We start from the raw sequence: 24,522 nt of genomic DNA, 5'->3' as shown, positions 1-24,522 counted from the left end.
GACTTCCTTAATCCTAAGGGGGTCCGATGAGTTCTTATCACATCTGGTTGTTCTAACAATTAAATGGGATGACTCAAGTAAAGCACTTAGCAATTAGTAAACACGCGACCTGGTGGAATTGTTGAGAGAAGTTCATACACGCAGAAAGCTCTCTTGAACATTGCAGAGCATGACCAAGACACTGACTGTCAGGACTGCAGATCCCTCCTACATCAGTATTTTTCCAACTCCCCAGCCCCAGGCTGACTCATAGCAGCAGCTCTGCCCAGGAGCAAGGGCTCCCGCCTTCTTCCTTTTCAGTTCCAGAAGAGCCTCCTCCTGTGCACTGGAGTTCTTCTGTCCACATCTCCCCTCTCCAGACTCAGTCCCACCCTCGCCGAGACTTGCTCACAGGGGTCCTCCTCTCTCTCCAGTGCACCCACCACCCTTGCTGAGCTATCCCTCTGCTGGAAGATAGCCCCAGACTCCTCCTTGCGCCCTCCACAGCACCCAGTCTGCACCGGCTGCATCCTCCCAGCACAGCAGGGAGGGTGTCCAGGAGCCGCGCTGCTGCCGCAAACCCCACACTGGGGACACCACACGGGAACCCTGCTGTGCCGGGCACACTCTGACTTCCCTCTCTATTCATCTCCCACTGTGGCTTTCATGGGGATTCCTCCAAATCCTTTTTTACAGAATCCCAAAGGCACAGCTTCTGGGGACCTGCCCCTCTGACAGCCTTCCTAGCTAGGCCCAGTCCCTACTCTCAGGGGCACATGCCACGTTCACTGTCGGCCACCTACTCTGCAAGGGAGGGTCCTGGATGATTTCTTCCTGCCACCCTGACACTGCCTGACCTGACAGGTTGGTGTGAGGACATGGTCTAGTGGAAAGAGAAGTGGCCTAAGAAACGGCAAGCACTGCTAGGGTGTGAAGGTTTTTGTACTGTCTCCCCACCCCCAAAGCCATATGTGGAAACCCTAACCCCTGAGTGACGAGCTTAGGAGGTGAGGCCGTTGGGAGGCATTCAGTCACGAAGGCAGAGCCCTAAGGATTGGGATTCATGCCCACGGGAAAGAGATCTCAGAGAGCTCCCCTCCCCTTCTGCCACGTAAGCACACAGCAAGCAGGCACTGTCTGCGGGCCTGGACGCAAGCCCTCACCAGACACGGAGTCTGGCAGCATCTTGCTCTTGGACTTCCCAGCCTCCAGACCTGTAAGATGCATATTTTGGTTCTTTATAAGCCATCCCATCTGTATCAGGCCATCTCTTGCATTGCTATAAAGGAATACCTGAGACTGGGTAATTTATGAAGGAAAGAGGCTTCGTCGGCTCTGGGTTTTGCAGGCTGTATAAGGAGGCACAGTGTCGACATCTGCTTCTAGGGAGGCCTCAGGGAGCTTCCGCTCATCATGGTAGGTCAAGGGGGGCTGGCATCTCACACTGGGGAGCAGAAGCAACAAGGAGTGAGGGGGGAGGTGCCACACACCTGAACAACCAGACCTTATAAGAACTCACTCACTACCTCAAAGACAGCACCAAGCCACGAGGAACCCGTCCCACGACCCAAACAGCCCCCACCTGGCCCCACCTCCAGCACTGGGGCTTACATCTCAATATGAGATCTGCAGGGGACAAAGAGCCAAACCTGTCACAGTCTAGGGTATCTGGTAGTAGCAGCCCAAACAGACTAGAAACACACACATCAGGACTTCTGCCAAAGACTATTTTTGTGACCTTGAAACGGTCATTTACATTCTCAGGCTTTCATTTCCTGAGTGCAGAACTAAACTAAGCCATCTCTAAGGACCTTCCAGCTATACAACAGCTTTGTGTCACAGCTTCTCTTGCTCAAAAACCTTCAATGACTTCCTTCATGAAAGAGAATGAAAGCGATCTGGCCTATGACATCTCTGGCTTTCTAGAATCTGACCCTACCTACCTTTCTAGTGATGCCCCTCAAAGTCAGCCTTTCCCTCCCCACAAGCTTCCATGACAAGCCCATGCGGCATCCCTGCCCAGCCATCTCCCGATAGCACTCCCCGCCCTTCCCATCAGGCCGCCCTGAGGAGCAGGGGTTCTCCAGACCCCACCAGCCAGTGATGGTGGCCTCCCTGAGCACCCAGGCTCAGGAAGATGTTCCCTCTGTCCCACACACTGGCACCACAGATACGGGCCACAACTTTGCGGGCCTTCTCAAGGACACCATCTAGCACTGGACAGAACAAAGGTGGGAGGCAAAGCCTCCATCTCACACACACTGCACTCTCCCGTATCACCCAGCCCCTGCAGCCCTGCACCTGCCCACAAGCCCAGCCCATGCCTCACACACATTCAATACTCAGAAAAATACCTTCCATTAAGTATCCCAAAGACGGGATGTTTTGTACCACTCAGCATATAATTTTCCACAAGTGACTACCCCAAACATGTTTTCTCTATAACACCCTCCAGCCCCCATCCAGACATATTTTTTCAACAACTATTTCTCCTTCAACAACTTATGAAAACTAATTAGTCTTGGGATCTTGTGTTTTGTTTTCGGGGGGCGTGGGTGGGGGGACGGAGAAGCTCACTGCACTGGCCCCAGGTCCTGCCATTTCCAGTTAACGTCTCCTAACATGACAGCAGACACTGAACCAGAAGGGCGACAGGAGGCAGCGGCTGCTGATCCAGAGGCCTCATGGGGCTTTCGCGGGAGGCACGGGTAGACCTGGAAGGGCGGGGCCTCCGCCAGCCTTTTAAGGTTAGATTGGCATTTAAAATTCTGGGTTCATGCCAACCCCTCTCACCAAGGAAGAGACAACACTGAACACTTCTCTCTCCAGAGCCTACGTAAATGGGAGAGGGAACTCTCTCCACAGTGTGTTCCTGGGGCTGTCCTTCCACGAAAAGTCACGTGCAGTCAAGACACAGGCTTACACCCCGTGATGGAAGGTCCATCATTTCGCTTGACTGGCTCAGCCACCACCCCGGGCCCGTGACAGAGAGAGCGGTTGGGCCTGAACCCACCGCCCGCCCAAACCCAGACAGGGAGAACAGCTGGCATGCAAGGGCCCGGGCAGTACACCTTACCTGGAACCATCGCTGGCCTTCCCCCAAGATCTAAGGGTAAAAGGCCAGAAGTGTAGCTCAAATTCCTTTTTCTCTGAATTTTTAGAATAAAGCAAATAACAGATGCCCAGCACCCCCCACTAACAATGAAGAGATAGATCAGGATGAACGAGACAGCGCCATGGCAGGGCCATCCACAGCGGACAGCCTGGCTCAGGGGCCCTCTCCAGAACAGGCGCAAGCCCGCAGGAAGGCAGGGGCCTTTCTCAAGGAGGCTGGGCAATCTGAGATTCTCCCCTCCCAAGCACACATATGAGCCTGGGGTCACCCCACTGAGCCACCAGAGTCTCTGAAACGGGGAGATGCACTTTGTGGTCTCAAGATTTTCAGTGAACAGAACCAAGAGGTGGTAAATGCTCACTTAGCATGAGGCTCCCCTTCCAGGCCTCATGGCTGGTAGCAGAAGTGCTGACGTCCACAGCCCAGCCTCTGCCATGTGCCCCTACCCTACAGGCCATCCCAGGGAATGAAGTCTCCGCCCTAAGTGGAAGGTCCCGGTGTGAACAGCAGGCCAAGGGTCTAGGGCAAGAAGGTGCCCTCTAAGAACAGCTGCACCCTCTGGAGGACCAGGGCAAGTTTTCCAGGAGCCGTCTGGAAAAAGGACAGACCCACTCGCTGCTCACAACTGCAAATACCTGAAACAATATTTATTTTCTCCCTCTCCAGTGATCGTCAACTTTGAAAATATTTTTTATCTTTGATCTCTCTTTTCTTTCTGGGAAGGAAGAAGCAAAAAATATCTTCTTTTCCCTCTGCTATCAGTTCTTGGGACAGAACAAGAACGGATGAAGGAATGAAAAAATGATGACTGAAAAGTTCAGGTTGCCGGTTTTATCCCACGTTGAAGCTGACATGACTGAAAGAGGCAGCAGCCCAGAGGGTGAATTCAGAGGTCCAGCCCTCGGGGGGTCACCCACCTCTGCAGTCCACGACATATCCCACGGCAGCTTTACACTTCAGCTTTACGTCTGCAATTACTCAAAGACGGTCCCTTCCAAGTTTCACTGTAGTGCCCTTTTGGATATTTTTTTTCAAGATGAAGACGTGATTAGGGGCCATCAAGCCAAGCGACAAAGCACCTCCCAGCCGAACGGCAGGCTGCTGCGTCGCGCCCCGCCTTGTCGGCCGTCCCCCAGCCTCCGCCCCTCAATCTCATCTTTACCGCAACATCTCCTTCCCGACTCTCACCACACTTACACTGGGAGTCTTCATGAGCAGAAACTCACTTCGGATGTCACATAAACTCCATCCCTGCCACTCAGAAAATAATGAGGAAGACAAGCATCATGACACCGCAGGCACCCAAGCGCAGCCAGGCAGGCGCTGGGGAATGTTTTACCCACCTTCCTACAGCTCTGCCAGTCGTGGAGCTGCCCGGAAGAGACCCAGCGTGGAGAAATGCACAGAGATTCGTAAAAAGAGAAAGCAAGCCCGGTGAGCCTCTAAAACCCCTGCAAATTAAAATGCTAAATGAACAGTCCAGACCCACGGTCTCGACAAGAGCAGTGCCGAGGGTGTTAATATACACAATTAACGCAGGTCACCCCGCGGGCTGCATTCCCGTCTTAACCACACAAGACGACATCCTCCTTTTCACCCCAGCTCCTCTCTGGCCTTTGAAGCCCGAGTCTGAAATATATCATTCTGCATTCTGGGCAGTACAGCCTAAATCAATAGAGTTATCATCCTACAACTGTCCTTTCACGCGCTCCCTAATGCCTAATAATTGTCAAGTTTGCACTACAACTGATCAGTAACAGAGGGCCTTTTCTCTTAGCACCCCCTCTCCCCACACCCTCCCAGCCGCCCCTCGGCCTCCCCCAGGAAGCAGGGTCACATTGATTTCTATCTGATTACAGGAGAGCCTGCCCTGACTTTCCCCAGTTACTTAAGCCGGCGTCTCATTGCGTGTCCTTAGAGACCAGGGCTTCGCTCAGGCAGAGAGCGTCTAGACAGTATTCATGACCCATCTGTCTGGCACGGCCCAGCGGATGGCAAACTCTATTAGAACTGAAACCATTTTTCCCTCCCCCTTCTCCCATCCCTCTTTCCCTTTGCGAAGCAGGAATCTGACACTGAAAATTACTATCATTGTTGCAATTCTCAAAATAGCACCGCCAGACTTTCATTAACATCCACGCTAGACTACTAAATATTTAAAGAAGTGGATAAATTTCATCTGAAGTGGGACAGCCCCGCACACATGAAAGCAGTAACAGAATCAAAATGTAAATCTAAGAGGTTGTTTTTATCCGAGTAAATTTAGTGTCACAGCAGGAGGAAATGATGCTTAAGGTTTATTAAAACTTACCCTCCCATTTGTTCTCCGCCTTTGTTTATTTGAAAAGGCAGAATTACCGTTTAAGACCCTACACGATTTTAATTGATCAGAAAACCGTCTTGGAGAAACAAAGGCAGCCAACACACGGGGCGGGACCAGGAGGGGAGGGCGAGGCTGCCGGCACCTCCCTGGGGCTCATCCCACAGAACCATTCAGGCAGAAGTGAGCTGCCAGTGACAGTCCCTGCAACCCGATCCCGTGGCAAGACCAAAGAGAGGCACATTGCCCTCCACATCTTCTTTTAAATACCACCTTGGGTCACTGTCACAGTCAGTAATTGCTTTGCCATAGATTCTTTTTTTAAGTCAAAAAAAAAAAAAAAGCAGCGTGGGGGCGGGGAGCCCTGTCCAAAGCACACAAGCTGCTCCGCAGAACAGCCCAATTCATTGAACATGGCCTTGATGGAGGACAGCCAGAATTAAGTCTGTGGAAACCCAGAGCCCCTCACCCCAGCCTCGCTCCGAGGACCACCGCAACCGGAAGACCCCTGTCCCACGCCTCCTGCAGTCAGCAGCGTCAACACGGAAAGTCCAATCTGCTGAATGCCGGAGCACCCCGAGGCAGGCCCACCCCTCCCAGCACAGCTGGAGGGGCCAATGCGCTCAGACGAGAGTCAGAGGGAAATTGGGGATCAGAGGCTAAAAGCCCACGAATGGCAGGAGGTGAAGCGGGGAGGGTGATGGCAGATACACAGCCGCCCCCACGCTGAAGCTACGCTGCCTCTGGCCTCCCCAGGGCAGCCGTCATCATCCCCATCCTCCTGACAGAACAGTGAGTCAGAGAGGAGGGTTGGCTTCTGGGTCATACGAGTACTACCTGGACGGGCACAATCGAAGAAGGGATATTATCAGTTTGTACAGCACACCCCAACGGATCAACAGAATCCACGATCCCTGACACACAGGGGCTCTTAGGTTAATTTTTCATAATCTGCTTGAAAATCCAGCCTGAAACCAAAAATCGTCATCTGTGTATCAACCGAAAACATTCATCCTCTGTGGCCCTCCTGAAGAGAATATGGTTGGTTTGATCCCCACCATCAAAGCCCTTCAAGCCTTTTAAGAACTGAGGAGCAAATCCCTATCTTACTGGAAAAATACCATGGGAAGGGAAAATAGCACCTCCAAAGACGAACAAAACCACGGCCTGAGTTCAACACCCCAGCAGCGGCACACCTTGGCTGTGTAACTCTGAGTAAACCACCTCACCGCCCTGAGCGCTGCATTCTTATGACCTTTCTAGGGTGCTTTTGAGAGATAAACGAGATGATACTTGTAAACAGTGAGCACTCAGCACACAGCAGCTGCCTTCCTAATTCCCATCCCCAGGAAGCAGTGGACCCTCCAACAGATGATGCTTACTGAGCATGTACTGTGGGCCAGGCATTACTCTAATTGCCTTTCCTGCACTATTGCAGTAAATCCTCAGAACAACCCTTTGAAAGAGATACCAGTATTATCCTCATTTTACAAATGAGAAAATCGAGGTCCACAGAGGCTGAACAACTTGCCTAAAGCCACAGGCAGTGAGTGGTGGTGACTCCAGGTGACACACTCATGCACACACGCACCACACAGCCTCGCCCTGACACACACACACACATTCATGCACATATGCACCAGAGACTCAACCGCACACACACACACATGCACACACCCACACACTCACATACATGCACACGCACATTCTCACACACACATGCACCACACACCCTCACCTACACACAAACATGCATACACATGCACATTCATGTACAAATACACCAGACTCTCTCACACACAGGCACACACACTCATGTATACAAGCACCATAGACCCTCACACATACACACCCACACATGCACACACCCGCACAGACATGTACACAGATACACTCTCATATATATACGCACCACACTCACCCTCACACACGTGCACACTCATGCACAAATGCACCACAGACTCACCCTCACACACGTGCACAGACACGGTCACACAACTGCATACACACTCCACCCACGACACACCCACGCATGCATGCACACACCACATGGAGTCACATGCATGCACCAGACTCACACTCTCCGACACACACACACTTGTGCACACACACACAGTACTCCACATTCTCACATATACTTGTATACACACAAGACACAGTCCCACTCTGGTATACTCACATCTCACGCGTGCACACACAGACTCACATCTGCTCACACACATAACACGTCTTTAGGGCCGGCCAGAAGCCCTCCACATTTCCTCTGGGCTTGACACGACTGGTCCTTCCTACACAGCAGATGGATATTTAGAAGCCAAAGGTCTGTCCCTCCAGGGCTGCAGGACTAGGAAGCCCTGACTGGTCACACGCACAGTAAAAGCCTATCACACTGTTGGTCCCAGAATAAATGCTTACCAGAGTAGGCTTCTACTTTGGTTGGTTTGGGTGTTTACGGCAGTCGAAACACACTTGGGAAGGACAGGCAGTTTGCGGGCACCAGCCTTATGTAGTCTCTTCCTTTGTCTTCTCATGCAGGCTGCCAGGATCACGTGGATATTTTCAATCCTTGCTTCCACTTGCAAGGTACTAGGCCATGCAAGCAAAAGCCTTTTTCATCCTCTGGTCAGGCTTCAGTTTTCTAAAATAATATTCACCCCTACACTCAGCAAATATTTACAGGGCCATGCCCCATATGCTACATGCTCCAGGCACCGTGGCAGGCACCAAGGCTACCGCAGAGACTGCATGGGCACTGTTCACCTGGCAGCCATGCTCATATGATGCTGGGAGGCAGCAGAGAAAGGATCAACGGTCTCCAGTCAACACTCTTGAGTGTCCACTATGTGCAGCTGACCTTTGAACAATTTGGGGGTTGGGGCTCTGATCTCCGTGAAGTGGAAAATTTGTGTATAACTCTCAACTCCCTGAAAACTTAACTACTAACAGCCTACTGTTGACTGAAAGCCTTACCCATAACATAAGCAGTCGATTAACACACATTTTGTGTGTCATATGTATGATATACCACATTCTTACAATAAAGCAAGCTAGAGAAGAGAAAATGTTAAGGAGGATCACAAAGAAGAGAAGGGGAGAGGGCTTAGCCCCTGCATGCCTGAAGTTTAACCTGGAATTACACAGGTCATTGACCATCCCCAAATTCCAGATGAGACCTGGGAGTTGGCTATCCAAGTGTAGCAGAGGGGGTTCCTAAAAATGTGAAGTGTATGCATGAAACATAGTTCAATTCATCAGTTCATAATAACATAGAGAGGAAATCTCAGTGGTCACCCGTGCAGAGTGACAGGGAACCCTCATCCTTAAGTTAATGGATCCTATATGATACACACTTCAGGGTAATCAAACGGTTGATGGGGAATTTCTCTTTATAGACGTATCCCCACTAATTACTGGAGAAAAAAGGACAAAATTTGGTGGTGACTGTTTTGCAAACCCAAATGCCCAATGGTGTCACACAAGAGACCAGCAGACACAGTGTACTCTTGACGGAAGAGCTTCAGTGAGATAGTGCTTTCCCACCTGAGTCTCCCCAGGCCTCTGCATCGCCAACCACGCGGCAGCAATGCTGTGGGACAGAGAAGCACGTTCAGTGACTCCACAGGAAAGCAGAGAGCAAAACCCAGCGCACGGAAACTGCAGAACAAACAAGCCAGACCCCTCCACCCAAAGTCACAAAAGGGAAGAGGAGGAGGAGGAAGAGGATGAGGAGGAGAGAGAGACAGGAGGATGGAGGGAGGGGAAACAGATATGGAGGGAGGGGAAATAGATATGGAGGGAGAACCTCAGAGTCAGGGATCCTTCAGGAGCAAAGTGATCTATGATGCTTGGGGCTTCTTTGGATCCTGGTGCAAACAAATGATAAACAGAACAAACCGAAACGCACATTTATAAGACAACTGGAGAAATAGGAACTCGAAAAGGACATGTGGCGACTATTCTCTAATATAGAGAATTATGGTTAAGGTTTACTGCAATCATTATAGGGAAAAAAAATAGAAGTGTCTAGCACTTGCGAGCCCTGGTTATGCACAGGTTTCCTATGTGGTTATGTGGTTATGTGGTTATAAGCCTGATCCCCAAGTCCTCAACAAACAACATGCTTGGGAGGTGGGAAGGTGCCGGCCTAAGCTGGGAAGCAGGGCAGTCATAGCTTGGTGGCTACAGGTGACGAGCAGGATGCCAGTCTCTTTGGTGGAAAAATGAAGAAGGTGGGAAGAGTTGGTTTCAGAAGTAAGATAATCAGCTCAGATTTTAATAAGCTGGGTTTTATTTTATTTGGTTGTTATTACCCTAAATGGCAATGGGAGGAAAAAGTTTTCTCTTGAAAGGTCCTAAAGTCATAATCCTGGCATAACTGGGTGCGTTTTGTCAGCTCCAGTCCATTTGATTTGGGGTCAGTTTTATGAGGTCTCTACACAGAGGGAAGCAGCTTCCCCCTGACGCTCCGGTAGCAAAGGGGAGCTGCTCCTCTCCCTGCTTTCCCCCAATCAGATCCTCTCAGTTAACTGGAAATTCCGCTGAAGCTCAAAGGGAAAAGCTGTGGCTTCTTGTCAGTGCTGACGTTACTCTTAAGGTCCAGTGCTGAGAATCCCGCAGCAGAGCTGGCTTCAGGGTGTCTGTGCTCACCAAGGCTTTTGGAGGAAGTGGCACTTGCCAGGCTGCACAGACCACTCAATTATCACTTCTGGACAGCCGAAGGAGCGCTGCTGTCCCCCAGTGAGATGTGGCCAAGGGGCTTTGGAAACACAGCACCGCAGGATGTCCTTGGCTGGGCAGGAATGGTGAGGTGAGGGGTCCACCAAGCAGGATGCCAGTCTCAGGCTCCCCGCAGCTGGCTGGCTAGCAGGTGGCCTGTCCGGGGACCAGGGCAGGAGGTGGAGCTTTATACACCAGTTTCTCTCTCTCTAGGCCCAACCCACTATCTCAGCTGTGCCCCACGCAGGCCCCAGCCATGGCCTTCTGTCCCAGAACAGCGCCACCCTCTTTGCCATCCTACGCTCATGCTCTTCTGGGCCCTGGCACTCTGTCCTCTCCTCTCGCTATCCAGCACACCTCCTCCAGGAAGCGACTGTGACCACTAATCCAACCAGGATGAATCTCTCTATCCCCTGAACCACGAATGACTGCACCCGCTCGGCCCGCACTCCCTGGGCCCGTTTTTAGTTATCTTTGTGCAGGTGTGAATTCGCCTCCCGACTCTCAGCACCTTGACAGCAGGGTCTATATTTTCCTTCATTCCTCATTTCCACAAGGCCTAGTACAACGACCGGAGAAAGTACTTCATAAATAATTTTGTTTGTATATGGAATAATTTGTATAATTATTTTATTTGTGTAAATAACAAATAATTGTGTTTGTATAATTTGTATGTTTACTACTCAGGGGTACAATATTTTGATAAAGCAGCCAGAGAAAAGATGTGACAAAAGCTGGTCACTTAGGCTGACAGCATATTTGCTCTTCCACAGAAATATGCAGCCAGGAAAACTCTTTCCCCAAGAGATAATGGGTGTCAGCCCAGATCTCCACGTCCATGCAAAACCGTTTGATCTCTCAGCAGAATAAAGCAGCCTCGGTCCAAGGATAACCTGACCAAGGTGAGGAGAGGCAAGAGGCAGATGAAACCAATTGTGCCTCAGCCTCAGCTCCAAATGCATTTTTGTTTGAAGAGAAAAACTACTTACAGCAACTTTCAGAGCTTCTGTGATTCTTATTATTGTTGGCTTTAGAAATAACAGTAACATTTTCTTGTTAACCTTAATTCATGCTGAAATTTGGCAAATATCAAATGGGAGATATGGCCAAGACATCTGAGCCATGGAGCATACTCAAAGTTAACAGCATGGACAGGAAACTAAACTGATTCTAGCTCATCTGGAAATCCAGAAAGTCTCATCTTGCTTCACCCTCAGTACCCTCAGATCTGAAACACTGAGTGTATCCTTCAGGTGGGAACAAGGGAACACAGATCACACAAAGCAATCCTGCTCCTAAGCAGGAAGAAGAACGAGGCACCGCCTTTCTGGAGCGTGGTACTTCACAGACAAGAGTTCACGGGATACTCTGATTCCGTCCAGGTGGAGACGAAGGGGACCTTACCGTCAGAGCGGTGCACCATGAAAGACAGGCTGTCTGTCAGCTGTAGGAAACGGGCTGGTCAAGGATCCAATAAAAAGTGTCATCCACTAACACCCACTGACAACCGGAGAGGCTCTAAGGCAGATTCACAGCTATTAACAGGAAGTGAAATATCCCTGTTCACTGCCCCGTAGAATACGGGGAAGAGAATATACATCTATTCAATAGGAGACCACCCTCTGGCCTCCTCCCCTGGGATGCCGCACACCTGGCAGAGGTGAGCTGCAGCAGAGGACAGAGGAACCACCACCTGCCCCGGAGTTCCCAGCCACACAGAACCATCCAGAGGCAACCTGCGCCATGCGTGTCCCCCCATGACCACTCAGCCAGCTCCCTCCGGCACCTGCAGAGAACCTGAGGGGAAAGTGGGGGGCCAGCCACGAGCCAGGTCGCAGCCTCCCTCAGGGGACAGAATAGGGAGAATCACCCAGGATCGCTGGGCAAGTGCACTTGTAGACACCTGTGCATTTCTGCTCTGTGTACGGAACGGCTCTGACATTACAGACGGCCCATACAAAGTTACAGCCGCACACCCCCCAGCAAGGGCCACATGGGGAGTAGAGATGGCAACTGCAACGCGATGATATAGACTGTTTCCCACGGACGTTCTTTCCTATAGATGCATGCATGGCAGGAAGTGTGCCCATTCCACAGGGAGACGACCTGAGCTGAAAGGCACTGTCACTTCCCTAGGGCGAACCGTGAACCCAGATCAATCTGAAGCCACGGGCACGGTCCTGCCCTTTGTCATTCCATCTCCTGGCTCTCCAGTCTTCTTAGAAGAGAGTATATTGTAAATAATATCCCATTTTAGCTATAAAGACAAAAGTTCTAGTCATATCTGAACAGTGGGGGGCCAAGAGTTTGCCAACAGGATGGTCAGACTCCTCTGTTAGGGCAAAGTTGGACCACTGACGGATGTAACTGCTCCCCTGGCTTCTAGGCAGAATTAAAGTGCTTGCATTTTAAAAAATGAGTGGAAAAACAATCTGGAGACAGGCCTTAAAAACCGGAAAGAATACTGACAAGAAAGGGAGCGAGGGAGGAAGGAGGGTTGAAAACAAGGAAGCCCTCAGCAAAAGGGCCCTGTAGTAAAGGAGGAGGAGCCCGCAGACACAGAAGAAGCCTGTGGAGCACCCCAGAGCGGAGGCCAGGGCTCCCGAACTCTGAACCCGGTCAAGGCAGCACACAAGGTCCTGATATTCTCCACACAGCTTACCACGGTGTGTCTGCTGTTAGTCAAGTCCAGAGAAAACAGAGTAAGATGCTGCCTTTCTCACCTCCTTCTAAGACCCCCAGCCTGAGTTCAGGTAATCTCTGAGTGCTTAGTGCCTGGAATATGTTGCTCTAAGTGCTGTCTGTGGATTGTCCTGTGTGATGCTCCAACAACCATTCTTATGCCTCCATTGTGCAGCTGAGGGTACCGAGGCTCAGGAGATGAAAACACCACTGTTCCATCCATGTGGAAAGGCAGACAAGCAGGGTTCCTTGGGGCTCCTGGCCCTCTGGCCTGTTGCCTGCTCGTCCTCAGGGAGGTGCTCACCCAGCTCCCAGTCCCCCGTCCTGACCTGCAGCCCTCCTCCCTCTTCCTGCACCCAGCCCTGCTTCCATGCACTAAGTAGGACAGCCAAAGCGAGTGCCTCCGGGCCATCCTGGGCCTGGGGGCAGCCGGGGCCTGTGGGCCAGATGACTCCAGGTGAGAGGCGAGCTGTATTACAGAGACTACTGCCTAAAACACGGACCCAAGGCCAGGCAAGCACGTGCCCACCCTGAGCCTCTGAGAACTGTCTATGCAACGTATAGAGATGGGACTCAAAGAGCGCTGGGTAGGAGAAAATGCAAATGGAAACACAATAGAAAAACTTGAGAAAAACTATTTGTACTATAAGTCTCTTGAATTTAGCAAGCATAAATAGCAGGCTTAAAATGTGCTAGAGCACAGTCATTTTTATATTGGGGACATACGTAACTTGCCCCCCATATACAAATACAGTAGGAATAGAGAAAATAGTTTCTTTTTTTAAATCCCCTCCCATTTTCACATTTGCAGCACTGGTATTTATGTAGTCTAATTTCCATAACAAAAATTTTAAATCTGTCTCAAATATAACTCCTCAAAATAATGTCAGTAAAGATGGGGAGAGAAGCTGAACGCATCATAAAATGATCTAAGAAGGCCGTGTGAGGAGGGTCGGCCCGGCCAACGCTCTTCCCAAGGTGTGCAACTGCAACAAGATCCTCACCCTCAATCCCCCTCACTCAGCCCAGAGAAACACAGAAAACAGTAAGCCAGCTTTCCTACGAGAAGTTCAGCGGGCTTTCAAAGCTGCCTTCTTTCTCTCCCCTTGTCACAAAACCATGAGATCAAAAACCAACACGCTTCAAACTCTGACTCCACTTCTTCAAATTCAAGAAATGCTCAAAGCCTCAGCCTTGGGGACTCACAAGTGTCAAAACCTCACTCCAGCTGTTTCCGTCCAGCATCTAACAGGAAAACACACGACCAGAACCTTTAAGGATCCCATGTAAATGTTTCTACTTTCATATCTCAGTTGCATGATTAATTACGGACCTTCCACATGTCTTTCTTTGCTTATTTAAAATTACTTCTGAAGTAACAATGTGGGTATGAAGAATACTAAATCAATATACGATTCCCTGGAATCCAGGCATTGCTCAGATAAATAGCAAAAGCCTATTTCAAAACACAGCTCCGCCGACCACTTTAGAGAACAGAACGAATTTCCTACTTTTAAACATGCCGTCCCTCTATCCTAAAAGAAGAAAACATTTCCTTTGTGAAAATGCAAATCTCTTTCTTGAACCAGAAAACAACCTCCTTCCCATGTCCCAGGGACCCCACCTCCTAACCATTTCAGAACCACATCAGACAGTGCCACCCAGGTGGGAGCAGAGACTTACAGTTGAAGATGCCCGGAGGCGGGTGCTCGGTCACCAGGAGACAGTTCTCTTCGTCACTGTTGTCCCCACAGTCGTTCTGTTGGTTACAGACCAGCGAAGCAAGATACAAGCATTTGCCGCTGGTGCAGGTGAATTCGCACTCTGAAAAAAGTACAATATAAAGATGGAGCGGTCAGTGCAAGTCGGTGCTCTTGAGCGGCTACTGTCGTTGGTTTTTCTTCCCCCATTTGCATGCCATGATTGTCTGGGGCTCAGACTGTCTGCAGAGCCCAGGACACTGCACTCAGAGAAGGGGCCATCTGGGTAAGGACCTCCCTCGTCTGAAACACACCGGATGGTGCCCTCCTGCACTCCACAGGAGCGCCGAGGCTGCCACGCACGCCTCGCCCTACGGCACTGCCCACACGAGTAGCACAGGTGCTCTCTTTCTTTCCATAACTTGCTCTGCAAAAGTCATAGCTGTGGGGCTCTATTATTCGGTCTGAGAACATCCTTGGCAGTTCTCCACACCTCCGAGAATGGGGGAGCCCGTCCAGTCAGCCGTGGCAGGGGCCGGCAGAACTCAGGAGCGCTGGCTTAACAAAAGGACACTCAGACATTTTATTTCCCACTTGCCACCGTCTGGTGGTGAGAATCTGGACAACACATTTCACCTCTCAGACGTTCATTCGTCTCATGCCTCAGAAAAATCAGACATGATACCAGGCATGGGTAGCAGTGAATTTATAATGTAAAACACGGGAAAACCATGTGTGCTTTCTGCTAAAGGGCCACGTTGGCAAATTATGAAAATAGGGCAGATCCCATACCCAAATCCCTACAGGCCACCCTGAACACAGGCTCCCTAAAATCTGTACAAATCAGTATTTGAAAACCCAATTCAGTTTTGTAGGACTTTAAAATAAATTTGCACACTTAACACATTACCATCCGTTTAAGCAATGAAGAATAAAGGAAGTTACACAATTATATACACTTGAGCACAGAAAGGTCCACTACATCTTACAGTGACCGTCATCCTGCATTCTGAGTGTGTGCTTGGCCCTAGGAGACCACAGAAGCTGGCAGGATTCACACAGCACAACCCACTCAGTAGACAGCGGGAAGACAGAGCCTCTGGAGGAGTCCCGGGCTCCTCACTGCCGCTGACTGTCACAGCCTCTTCCTTTTTCCAGGCCTTAGTTCTGTGTCTGGAATAAGGGTGGCAGGCCTGGATCAAGTCCAAGGACCTTTCAACTCAAATTTTCTGTCATTCAAATAAAAGGCTGGGCACCGGCACACCAAGGCCTCTTCCAGCGACGCGAACCATGTGTGGGGCTGCTCCAGCCCAGCCTGCCTCTCAGGGGCGAACTATGGCCCACAAGATAATGACCTTTACCTGTTGTAAAGACACACAACGTAAGAGTCCTCAAAGTATTTTTGTGAACCTGTATAAAAAGGGTATTATAATCCTCCATTTGTTCACATTCTCCTAAAAGAGTGTAGAAAAAGAAACCAGCCGAGCTGCTGACCTAGTTTAGAATAACATGTGAACACAGCCCAAATGCACACCCACGAGCGCCTTGCTAGCGGCACCATCCAGGTTAGAAAAGCTGTGTGCGGAGTGAGGCCGGGCCACGTGGTGGGGGTGCGGCCGGAGCCAAACGCTCTCTTTCCATAAGGTGGAAAGATTAAAACCCAGCTGTTTGAAATCACATTTACGAAGTAACATTTTTTTTAACTTAATGGAAAAAAGGGATGTCAAGGGAAAAATTTAGAAAAATTTATCTTCCTTTCCAAAAGAAATATTGGACTATGGATTTATACCAAACATGAAAAGCCCATTAACCAAAAACAGGTACTCCCTGTGTTGCTAAAACAGTGATTGGGAAAAAAAAAAAAGGAATACTAACCTGAATTGAATCAAACTCTAACTAAAAAGTTCACCATTGCTGTGGTTTGAAAGGATCCGAGGTTAGACTACCATATTCAAGTTGGTGTGGAACGTTAAACTACCCAAGAAATGAGACCACATCCACACCTTACTCATTTTAACCTGCTGGAGGGAGACACGACAGGCTTGCAAGGAAATGAATTCTGCGACTCATTCATTCATTCACATAACCGTATATTAGCCGCTTTTATGTTCTGTGCTAGGCAGTGAGACATGGAAACTTGGAAATGAATGAGCTAGCCCTCTTCAAAGAGTTTATGGTATGAACTATTTTAAAAATATGAGCAGTGACTAATTTGCCGTTCCTTCCAAGGCCAAACATTTCCCTTCTTTATCTCCTTCATATTCTAGAGCGCCGCCCAGCCTGTGACAGGCGCTCGGTGAATCACACATTTGTTGAATAAATGAATGATCTGATCTGAGCCACATAAGAACCCTGTGAAATAATCAGGGCAGATATTCTTCTTCCCATTTGACTCCATTTTGCCTCATCTCACCGCACTGCCTCAGTTTCCAAATCCACTTTCAGGAAGGTGAGAGACTCACTTGTAATGGGCACGGCCCCATGTATAATAGCCAAGCTCCCCACATCGCTCGTTGTCTCCCGTCGTCTCAACATCAGGCAGCACTAACAAGGCTTGGGCTACCCACGTGCTTGGTTCTTACTTCTTAGATAACGGAAATAACATCTACCTATAAATTTCAAATTCAGTTCGGTACAGTGACTCATACCTGTACTCTCAGTACTTTGGGAGGCAGAGGCAGGAGGATCATTTGAGTCCAGGAATTCTAGACCAGCCTGGGCAACAAAGCGAGACCCTGTCTCTACAAAAAAGTTTAAAAATGAGACACGTGCAGTGCCACACTCCTGTACTCCCAGCTACTCAGGACACTAAGGCAAGAGGATCGCTTGTGTCCAGAAGTTCAAGGCTGCAGTGAGCTATGATCATGCCACTGCACTCAAGCCCGGGGGACAGAGCAAGACCCAGTCTCTAAAATATAAAAAAAATTTCAAATTTATAAAATCTAAATCTCAGCGGTGAGTCATTGGCCCAACATCAGAGTAAGGTCTTTCCATCACTTGGCCACTGGAATCAGAATGACCAGATTGAGAATTTTAATTTACTGGCTTCCTGATGTGATACAGAAACTACTAGAAAATTATTGTAATGTGATAAAGTGCTAAGAATTAATGCTAAAACTGGAATGAGAACTGCAGAGCACGGTAAATACCTGTCCAAGTTAACAAAACTGGAGTTGACACAGGCAGGCTTCTACCTCCATCCCCACTCTGGACAGGCTGTCCCCAGCACGCTGTGCCACCCAAAAGCCCAGTGCATTCAGATCCTCTAATCACGAGATTATTGTAGTAATTCAAACAAACTGATAACCCTAGGAGACAGGCCCTCATCTTGGCTGCATATTGGATCACCTGGACCTCTTTCAGCATTGCTGGGGTTGGGGTCCCAGCCAGGCCCCACTCTCGCTGGCTTGAGGTGCAGTCAGACAGTGTGGGTTTCTGGCGCCCCTGGCACGGCTCCAACGGGCAGCGCAGATGGAGAACCACTGTCTACTGGGAAAGAGGTAGCTCACTTACAGCAAGCCTCCTCTTCAGTTAATGGTATTTTATTGGAATGTTTATTTGGTATTTGCTAATTTACAAAGAAGAAAACTAAAATACAATCTCTTAAAATAAGCAGGTATTCGGATAACTGCTGACTACAGGGCCCAGTCACTAGAGCTCTGTTCTGTCAATGGGCTATTTTGGAAACTTTGGAACCAATGTAGTTTTGACCCCTAAATTACACTTTGACAGACTAGAACCAGAGGGAGTCTTCCATGAAGTAAAACTTAAGTCAGAGAAAGACAATGGAAAAAATGTTTTAATATGTTGTCTATTCTTTGTGGAACTACTTGAGTATTTCTGCCAAGCTAGAAGTTGAGGGAAATCATGGATTGTTGAACATTAGAAACACTTTGTTGACAAATTAATGGCGACCTCAGATGTGTAATACTGGACTGGAAGACAGAATGAGCTGCTCAGGAACCAGTGTCTCCTCCAGGAGCTACAGACGTATTATAACCATTTGTAAGATTTAAATCACTCCTCTTCTTAAAAAAAAAAAAGTCAGGACCTTCCAAGTGAAGAAAGTGGCATTCCTCTTTGCCAAATTTTCCTATTTGATTTCTTATTTAAAAAAAAAAAAAAAAACTTAATGAGAAACAACTTCCAGAATCAACAATAGACTTTAGAATCACTGTGCATACTTCCGGTAATAATACAGTCTTCTCCACATTTGGGGTCTTCAGTTTCTCTGCATTTCTACATAAAGCTTCTGATGGGTTTTTTCTGTGTTGTTGAGTTATCCCAGAGTCATCCAATCTGAATGCTGAGAGGGACCTAGACACACGGGTCCACCCCTCACCTCCCAGGTGAGGAAGCAGGCCAGGGATAATCCCTGACTTACCCGAAGCTGGAGAATGAATTACCTGTAGTGGAACATGAAACCCGAGATTTCCATCGGATTAGAGGAAACCCTTTTTTGTCTTGAAGGTCATTCTAGTTATGTACAGACTAACATTAGCCAGCTGGGTTATACCAAGCACGAGAGTAGAAAGGAAAAGAATGATTCAGAGGAAGGGAATGTCCTAATATTTTGTAACCTTTGAAAAAACAGGGAATTTTAGGAGCCCTAAAACGAGGGGAAAAATGAAATATTTTAAGGTTTTCTGTGATTTCCAAACTCATACACAAAAAGGCTATATTAAAAAAAAATGTAAGGACCAGTAGCCTAACAAATTTGAATAATGTAAACCTAAACTCGGTCAGGATTCAATGATAAATGCTCAATCTTAAGCAGAACAAATCAAGCCTCACAGAGACTAAATTTAATCTGCTTGGTAGAGTCAACATTCTACTAGTTAACAGGCAACAAAAAGTTGTTTTCAATTTCCACTACACTCCTTTAAAGTCTTAGTTTTCACAGATACGATCGCAGTCACAAAATAAGGACTATATACAGCATTACATCTCAGCTGTAAAATCAGCCTTTTTTGTGAATTGGCAAAGTAGTCTACATTAGTTATTTCTGTTAAAATTCATATAGCAACACTGACTCATTTAGTTCACACTTCTATCATTCACAAACCTGAAAATGGAGAGTGATTCTGGCTCCATCATTTCTGACATTAAAGTCTAGAACCTGCTCTCTGTATGGGCGCCTTCTCCACGTACGTACATTGTAAACAGCAAAGAGGTCAAATCTAGCTGCCAGTGAAGCAGAAGCCAAGAATTAATGGGTTCTGAGATTAGCATAAATAATTGTACCATAACCAATATAAGTTTACATTCCCTAGCACCGAGGTGACAACAATTTTTTATTAATTTATATACACACTGCCTATTCCCCTGTAAGGTATAAGATATCCTATAATAAAAGGAAAATTCAGGCTGGGCATAGTGGTTCACACCTGTAATCCCAGAATTTTGAGCAACCCAGACAGAAGGACAGCTTGAGGTCAGGAGTTTCAGACCAGCTTGGTCAACATGGTGAGACCCCATCTCTATGAAAAACTAAAAAATTAGCTGAGCATGGTGGCATGTGCCTACAGTCTCAGCTACTCGGGAGGCTGAGGTGACAGGATGGCTTGAGCCTAGGAGTTCGAGGCTGCAGTGAGCCAAGATCACACCACTGCACTCCAGCCTGGGCAACAGAGCCAGACACTGTCTCTTAAATAAATAAATAAATAATAAAGTAAAATTCAGTGAAGATGGAAAATAATGAGTAAAACACAAAACATAAATCAGGAAATGCAGTGGAAAGAGAAGAGGAAAACTGACTGAAAAGAACTCATCTCTAAACTGAATTCCAACCAAACAAGCCACCACAGACAAGAGGAAACCAAAGGCCTGGTCATGGGACCTCACTGGCCCTAGGGGTAGGCATTGCAACCAACCAGAAACACCCATTCTCCTGCTTCTAAAACTCAACAGGATCTGTTGCTCTTTTAGTAAAGGGTGCTATTCAGCAAGGAGGAGGCTATCTTGAACACCAATTTTATCAAAAAGAGAAAAAGGACTCCCCATCTTGTAATTTCCTATATCAGCCTTCAGGGAGGTTGAAATATTCGTTTCCATAAGTGGTTTCCATAAAGTTGCCAAAACAAAGCATCCGGAAAGTAGTGCTTTAGCTAATTACGAAGATAAAGCTTTGAGAGTTTACAGAAATGAAAAGTCGATCCTTAGGGCCATTCTTCTTAAACGTCAGCTTTTGACAGCATGGGAATGCTGTGAGGATGCTGCACGCACTCACTCGCCTGGGGAAACCCGCAGTGCAAGCTGCACACGTGGAGCAAGCTGCGAGACTGCACCGGCGTGCTATCAACGCGAATCCGTCTGAGAACCTAAGGGAGGAGAATGTAGCAGTGCGCGTGCCTCATCCGGTGTCGCAGGCCAGTTCCACGCTCAGCTGGAACTCGGTGTAAAGGCACCGGCCTCACCGGTGACGCTCTGTCCTCACTCAAAGACGGGCTGAGGTTCCCGGTCATAAACTTGGAACAAAGCGGAATTTAATTTGAAGGTTTATATTCTGTGTAATGAAATAAGTTACCCCCAAAGCATTTAATAAAAGTCCTATCTTAAGTGGTGCTGCTGAAACCATAGTTGTCCTTCAGAAAGATGAGTATGACATGATAAAAGGAAATCTGCCCAAGTAATAAGATTACCAGAGAAGAGCCTCCCGTCAAAGAGAGTAATAAAAAATGTTTAAAAACTCAATCCATTTTATGATATGGCTTATCGCTCCCATTGTGGTGCTGAAAAGATGATTTTAATGGGTCTCAAATTCTATGAGAACCCTAAGTGAAAAACGCAACGACGTGCTCTTAAAAGTCCAAAGTACTCTCAGGCTTTGGACTTGCAGACCTACAATTACCCTTTAGAGCAGCTTGAACAAATCACACAACTTCCCATCAAAATACCACCCAGCATTTTAAAGTCGTAAAAGTCCTTCAGGGCTTGAAACGGTGGATAACAGTAATTCTCGTCTATGTTTATAACCAGTGAATGAACGAATTAGCTTTTGTGGTTTTCTGTCTGTAAGACGCGAGGAGGCATTCTTCCTCACTTCTTAGGTAGAACAGTACTGGAAGTAGGTAAGAATCCCCTTTCAAACTCTTGGAAGAACAGAAGTATCAGTAAGTGCAGTGCACACAGGAGAAGAGTTTGAAACAATATACCACCTGTGTATCAACAACAGTGGCTTTCTCTGGGGGTGCTGGGGTCACTTTGATAACTTTCAAGTTTCTTGTGGATTTTATATATGATTTTATAGTCAGGGACAATAAAAACTCTATTTCAACAGGGAAAATCTCTGTGAAAACCAAATGTCTATAGAACTCTAAAGCCATTAAAATTCATAATTTTAAAGGCACTAATAAAGCACCTAATTCCCTATGGCATCATCTCAACAGAAATCCCAACACACGAGTCCTTTCTCATGAGGATAATGCTATTTCAGACACATTTCCTTTCCTTTGGAGAAATGTGTACTGAGCCCCTCCATCCGTGCGGAGTGGCAGGGGCCTGCTCGGCAGGGACAGATCCTGGAGCGCAGTGGAGAAGGTGAGGTCAGCCAGGGGGCTGGGGGGACTATGGAGCCTGAGGGGCTCTGGACAGCCTGTGGCTTTTACTTTGTGTGAGACCAGAGGCATTAAAAGATTTTGAGTTCAAGGACAAATATACTTCATTTAAAAAAAAAATGTGATTGAAACACAGCATGTGTGTATGTATGCATGTGTATCAGAAAGCCCAGCTCAATGAGTCTGCGCAGTTTGAAAAGCACCGACGTAACCAGCAGCCTGATCAAGACACAGAAAGGCACCCTCGGGGGCCCTACCCCGTTTGTTTCAGGATCTTGCTGCCTGCAACGTGGCAGGTGGACTTTGGGGGCCACGGCATCCCGTTGTGAAGAGCCTTGTTGCCTTGCTGAGGCCCGTTCACGGCTCTCAATCTGCAGGGTTTAAATAAACTTAGTGAATGTGACGGAAACTCAACTGTGCCAAGCTTTTTTTTTTTTTTTGAGACGGAGTCTCGCTCTGTCTCCCAGGCTGGAGTGCAGTAGCCAGATCTCAGCTCACTGCAAGCTCCGCCTCCCGGGTTCACGCCATTCTCCTGCCTCAGCCTCCCGAGTAGCTGGGACTACAGGCGCCGCCACCTCGCCCGGCTAGTTTTTTGTAGTTTTTAGTAGAGACGGGGTTTCACCGTGTTAGCCAGGATGGTCTCGATCTCCTGACCTCGTGATCCGCCCGTCTCGGCCTCCCAAAGTGCTGGGATTACAGGCTTGAGCCACCGCGCCCGGCCCCAACTGTGCCAAGCTTTTAATACACCTTCATCAGGACTAACCTCGCGTAACCCTCTCACGACTGTTCTGCAGGGAAAGCAGCATCAGTCATGAAGCCCAGCAGGAGCTCCAGGTCGTCCCCAGCAGACATGCTTTCCATGTGCATTGGAGGTCAGTGGCAACGAGGACCACGTCCACCTGGCAGGATCAACAGCGGCAGATCACAGGTGTTGACAGCAGAAACCCTGGCCCCAAAACAGGGACCACGGAGGGCCTGGCGGCATTTATTCTCAGGCGCGGTGAAGGCTGGGCCGGGAGGCTCTTCCCCTCAGGTCAGTCCCTCGTTCATTCATGCATCCACCCACCAAGAGCCTGTCACTGCCTGGGAGAGGAGCACAGCCACAGGCTGCAAGGGAGAGGCGGACAGTCCACCGCCCCAAGACCCAGGACCCAGGATCCCGGCCTCCCTCCAGCTCTTACACTCAATATTCTGCGTATCCTCAGGCAAGACTCTTCATCTCTAGATTCCTATGATAAAATGAGGTGCCTGGACTAAACCGGCAGCTTTTCATTTTTCCTCTGAACGTCAGTGCTCCCTGTGGGGCCTCGCGATCTGCGGCAGAAGCGGGAGCTGGGTCAGGAACCCTGAGCACCAGCTCGGGTCTGCACGCAGGGGAGGCTTTCCGTGGAGGGTTCGCTGGACAAGGGCATCCCCTGGCTGAAAGGCCTGAAAGCCTTTTTGCATTCTCACATCTAAAAGTCTTACGTTCTAAAAGTCCTTCTGATTGTTATAATCAGTGATTCTATAAATTTTTAAGACAGGGCTTTTGAAGAATAAAATCCCACAGTAGTTCTTTGGTACTTCTGTCGCCTGCTCTGAATTATTCCAATGAACATTCAAATGACTGGTAACTTTAAAAATGGATTCCTCAATTCTGGACATTCTGACACCCACTGATGATAACAACAACAGTTCCACAGGGCCACTCCCATGAGAAGGCCAACATGCTCTGACTTCCAGTCTTATAAGAAGATGCTCTGGCCCCATGGCCCATTTCTCTGCTCCCGCAGTTTACTGCTGCAAACAAGTTTTCTGTACTCACTGTGTCTAATTTCTGATTCTCTCCTAAACAGATCCGAATCAGGCTTTGGGCTGCATCACTGCACCAACGCCGCCCAGCCAGGTCCACCGTGACCCCCACGTGGTTATCTCGGCCGCATCTCACCAGACCCCAGCTGACACCTCTGCTCCCTCCCACAGGGAACCGCATCCTTCCCGTGTCCCGACACACACGGCACCGCACTCCTGTCCACACCTCTCAGCTCCTCCTCCCCTCCCTGACCTCTTAACCTTGGAATGCCCCAGCTTACCCTTGGCCCCATTCTCTTTTCTGCATACGCCATTCCTTTGCCATCTCTGGCAGTCACTGTCTCACACTAACTGACCTTTCCACCTTGCCCTAGACCCCAGATTCCTCCAGTCACTTGTTCAACATCTCCTTGTGGAATGTATAACAGACATCTCCGCTTACTATGTCCAAGGCCAAATGCCTCATTTTCCCACCCAAAGTCACTCCCCCAGTAGCCTTCCCCATCTCAGAAACTACACTGGGGATAGAGACGCCACTGCAGTCATCCATAACCCCTTCCTTTCTCTTACACCCCAACCCATCCATACACTCTGTTGGCTCCACTTCCAAAACACACCGGAAATGGCCCCCTTCCCCTACCTCACTATAGTCACCCTTCTCCA

At 48.5% G+C, this 24,522-nt stretch overlaps 1 protein-coding gene across 6 annotated transcripts in view; it reads right to left on the bottom strand.

The window, feature by feature from the left end:
• Positions 1–24,522, bottom strand: part of LDLRAD4 (low density lipoprotein receptor class A domain containing 4) — a 436,719-nt gene that overhangs the window by 195,890 nt on the left and 216,307 nt on the right. For all 6 annotated transcript variants that reach the window (XM_033178426.1, XM_033178431.1, XM_033178430.1 and 3 more), the window contains one exon: positions 14,496–14,636. In XM_033178426.1, coding sequence (XP_033034317.1) covers positions 14,496–14,636 — 141 coding nt within the window. The remainder of the gene's footprint in view (positions 1–14,495; positions 14,637–24,522) is intronic.

The sequence above is a fragment of the Trachypithecus francoisi genome, unplaced genomic scaffold (assembly GCF_009764315.1).
Source record: "Trachypithecus francoisi isolate TF-2019V2 unplaced genomic scaffold, Tfra_2.0 Lachesis_group19, whole genome shotgun sequence".
Classification (NCBI taxonomy): domain Eukaryota; kingdom Metazoa; phylum Chordata; class Mammalia; order Primates; family Cercopithecidae; genus Trachypithecus; species Trachypithecus francoisi.
This window is presented reverse-complemented; position numbering and strand designations above follow the sequence as displayed.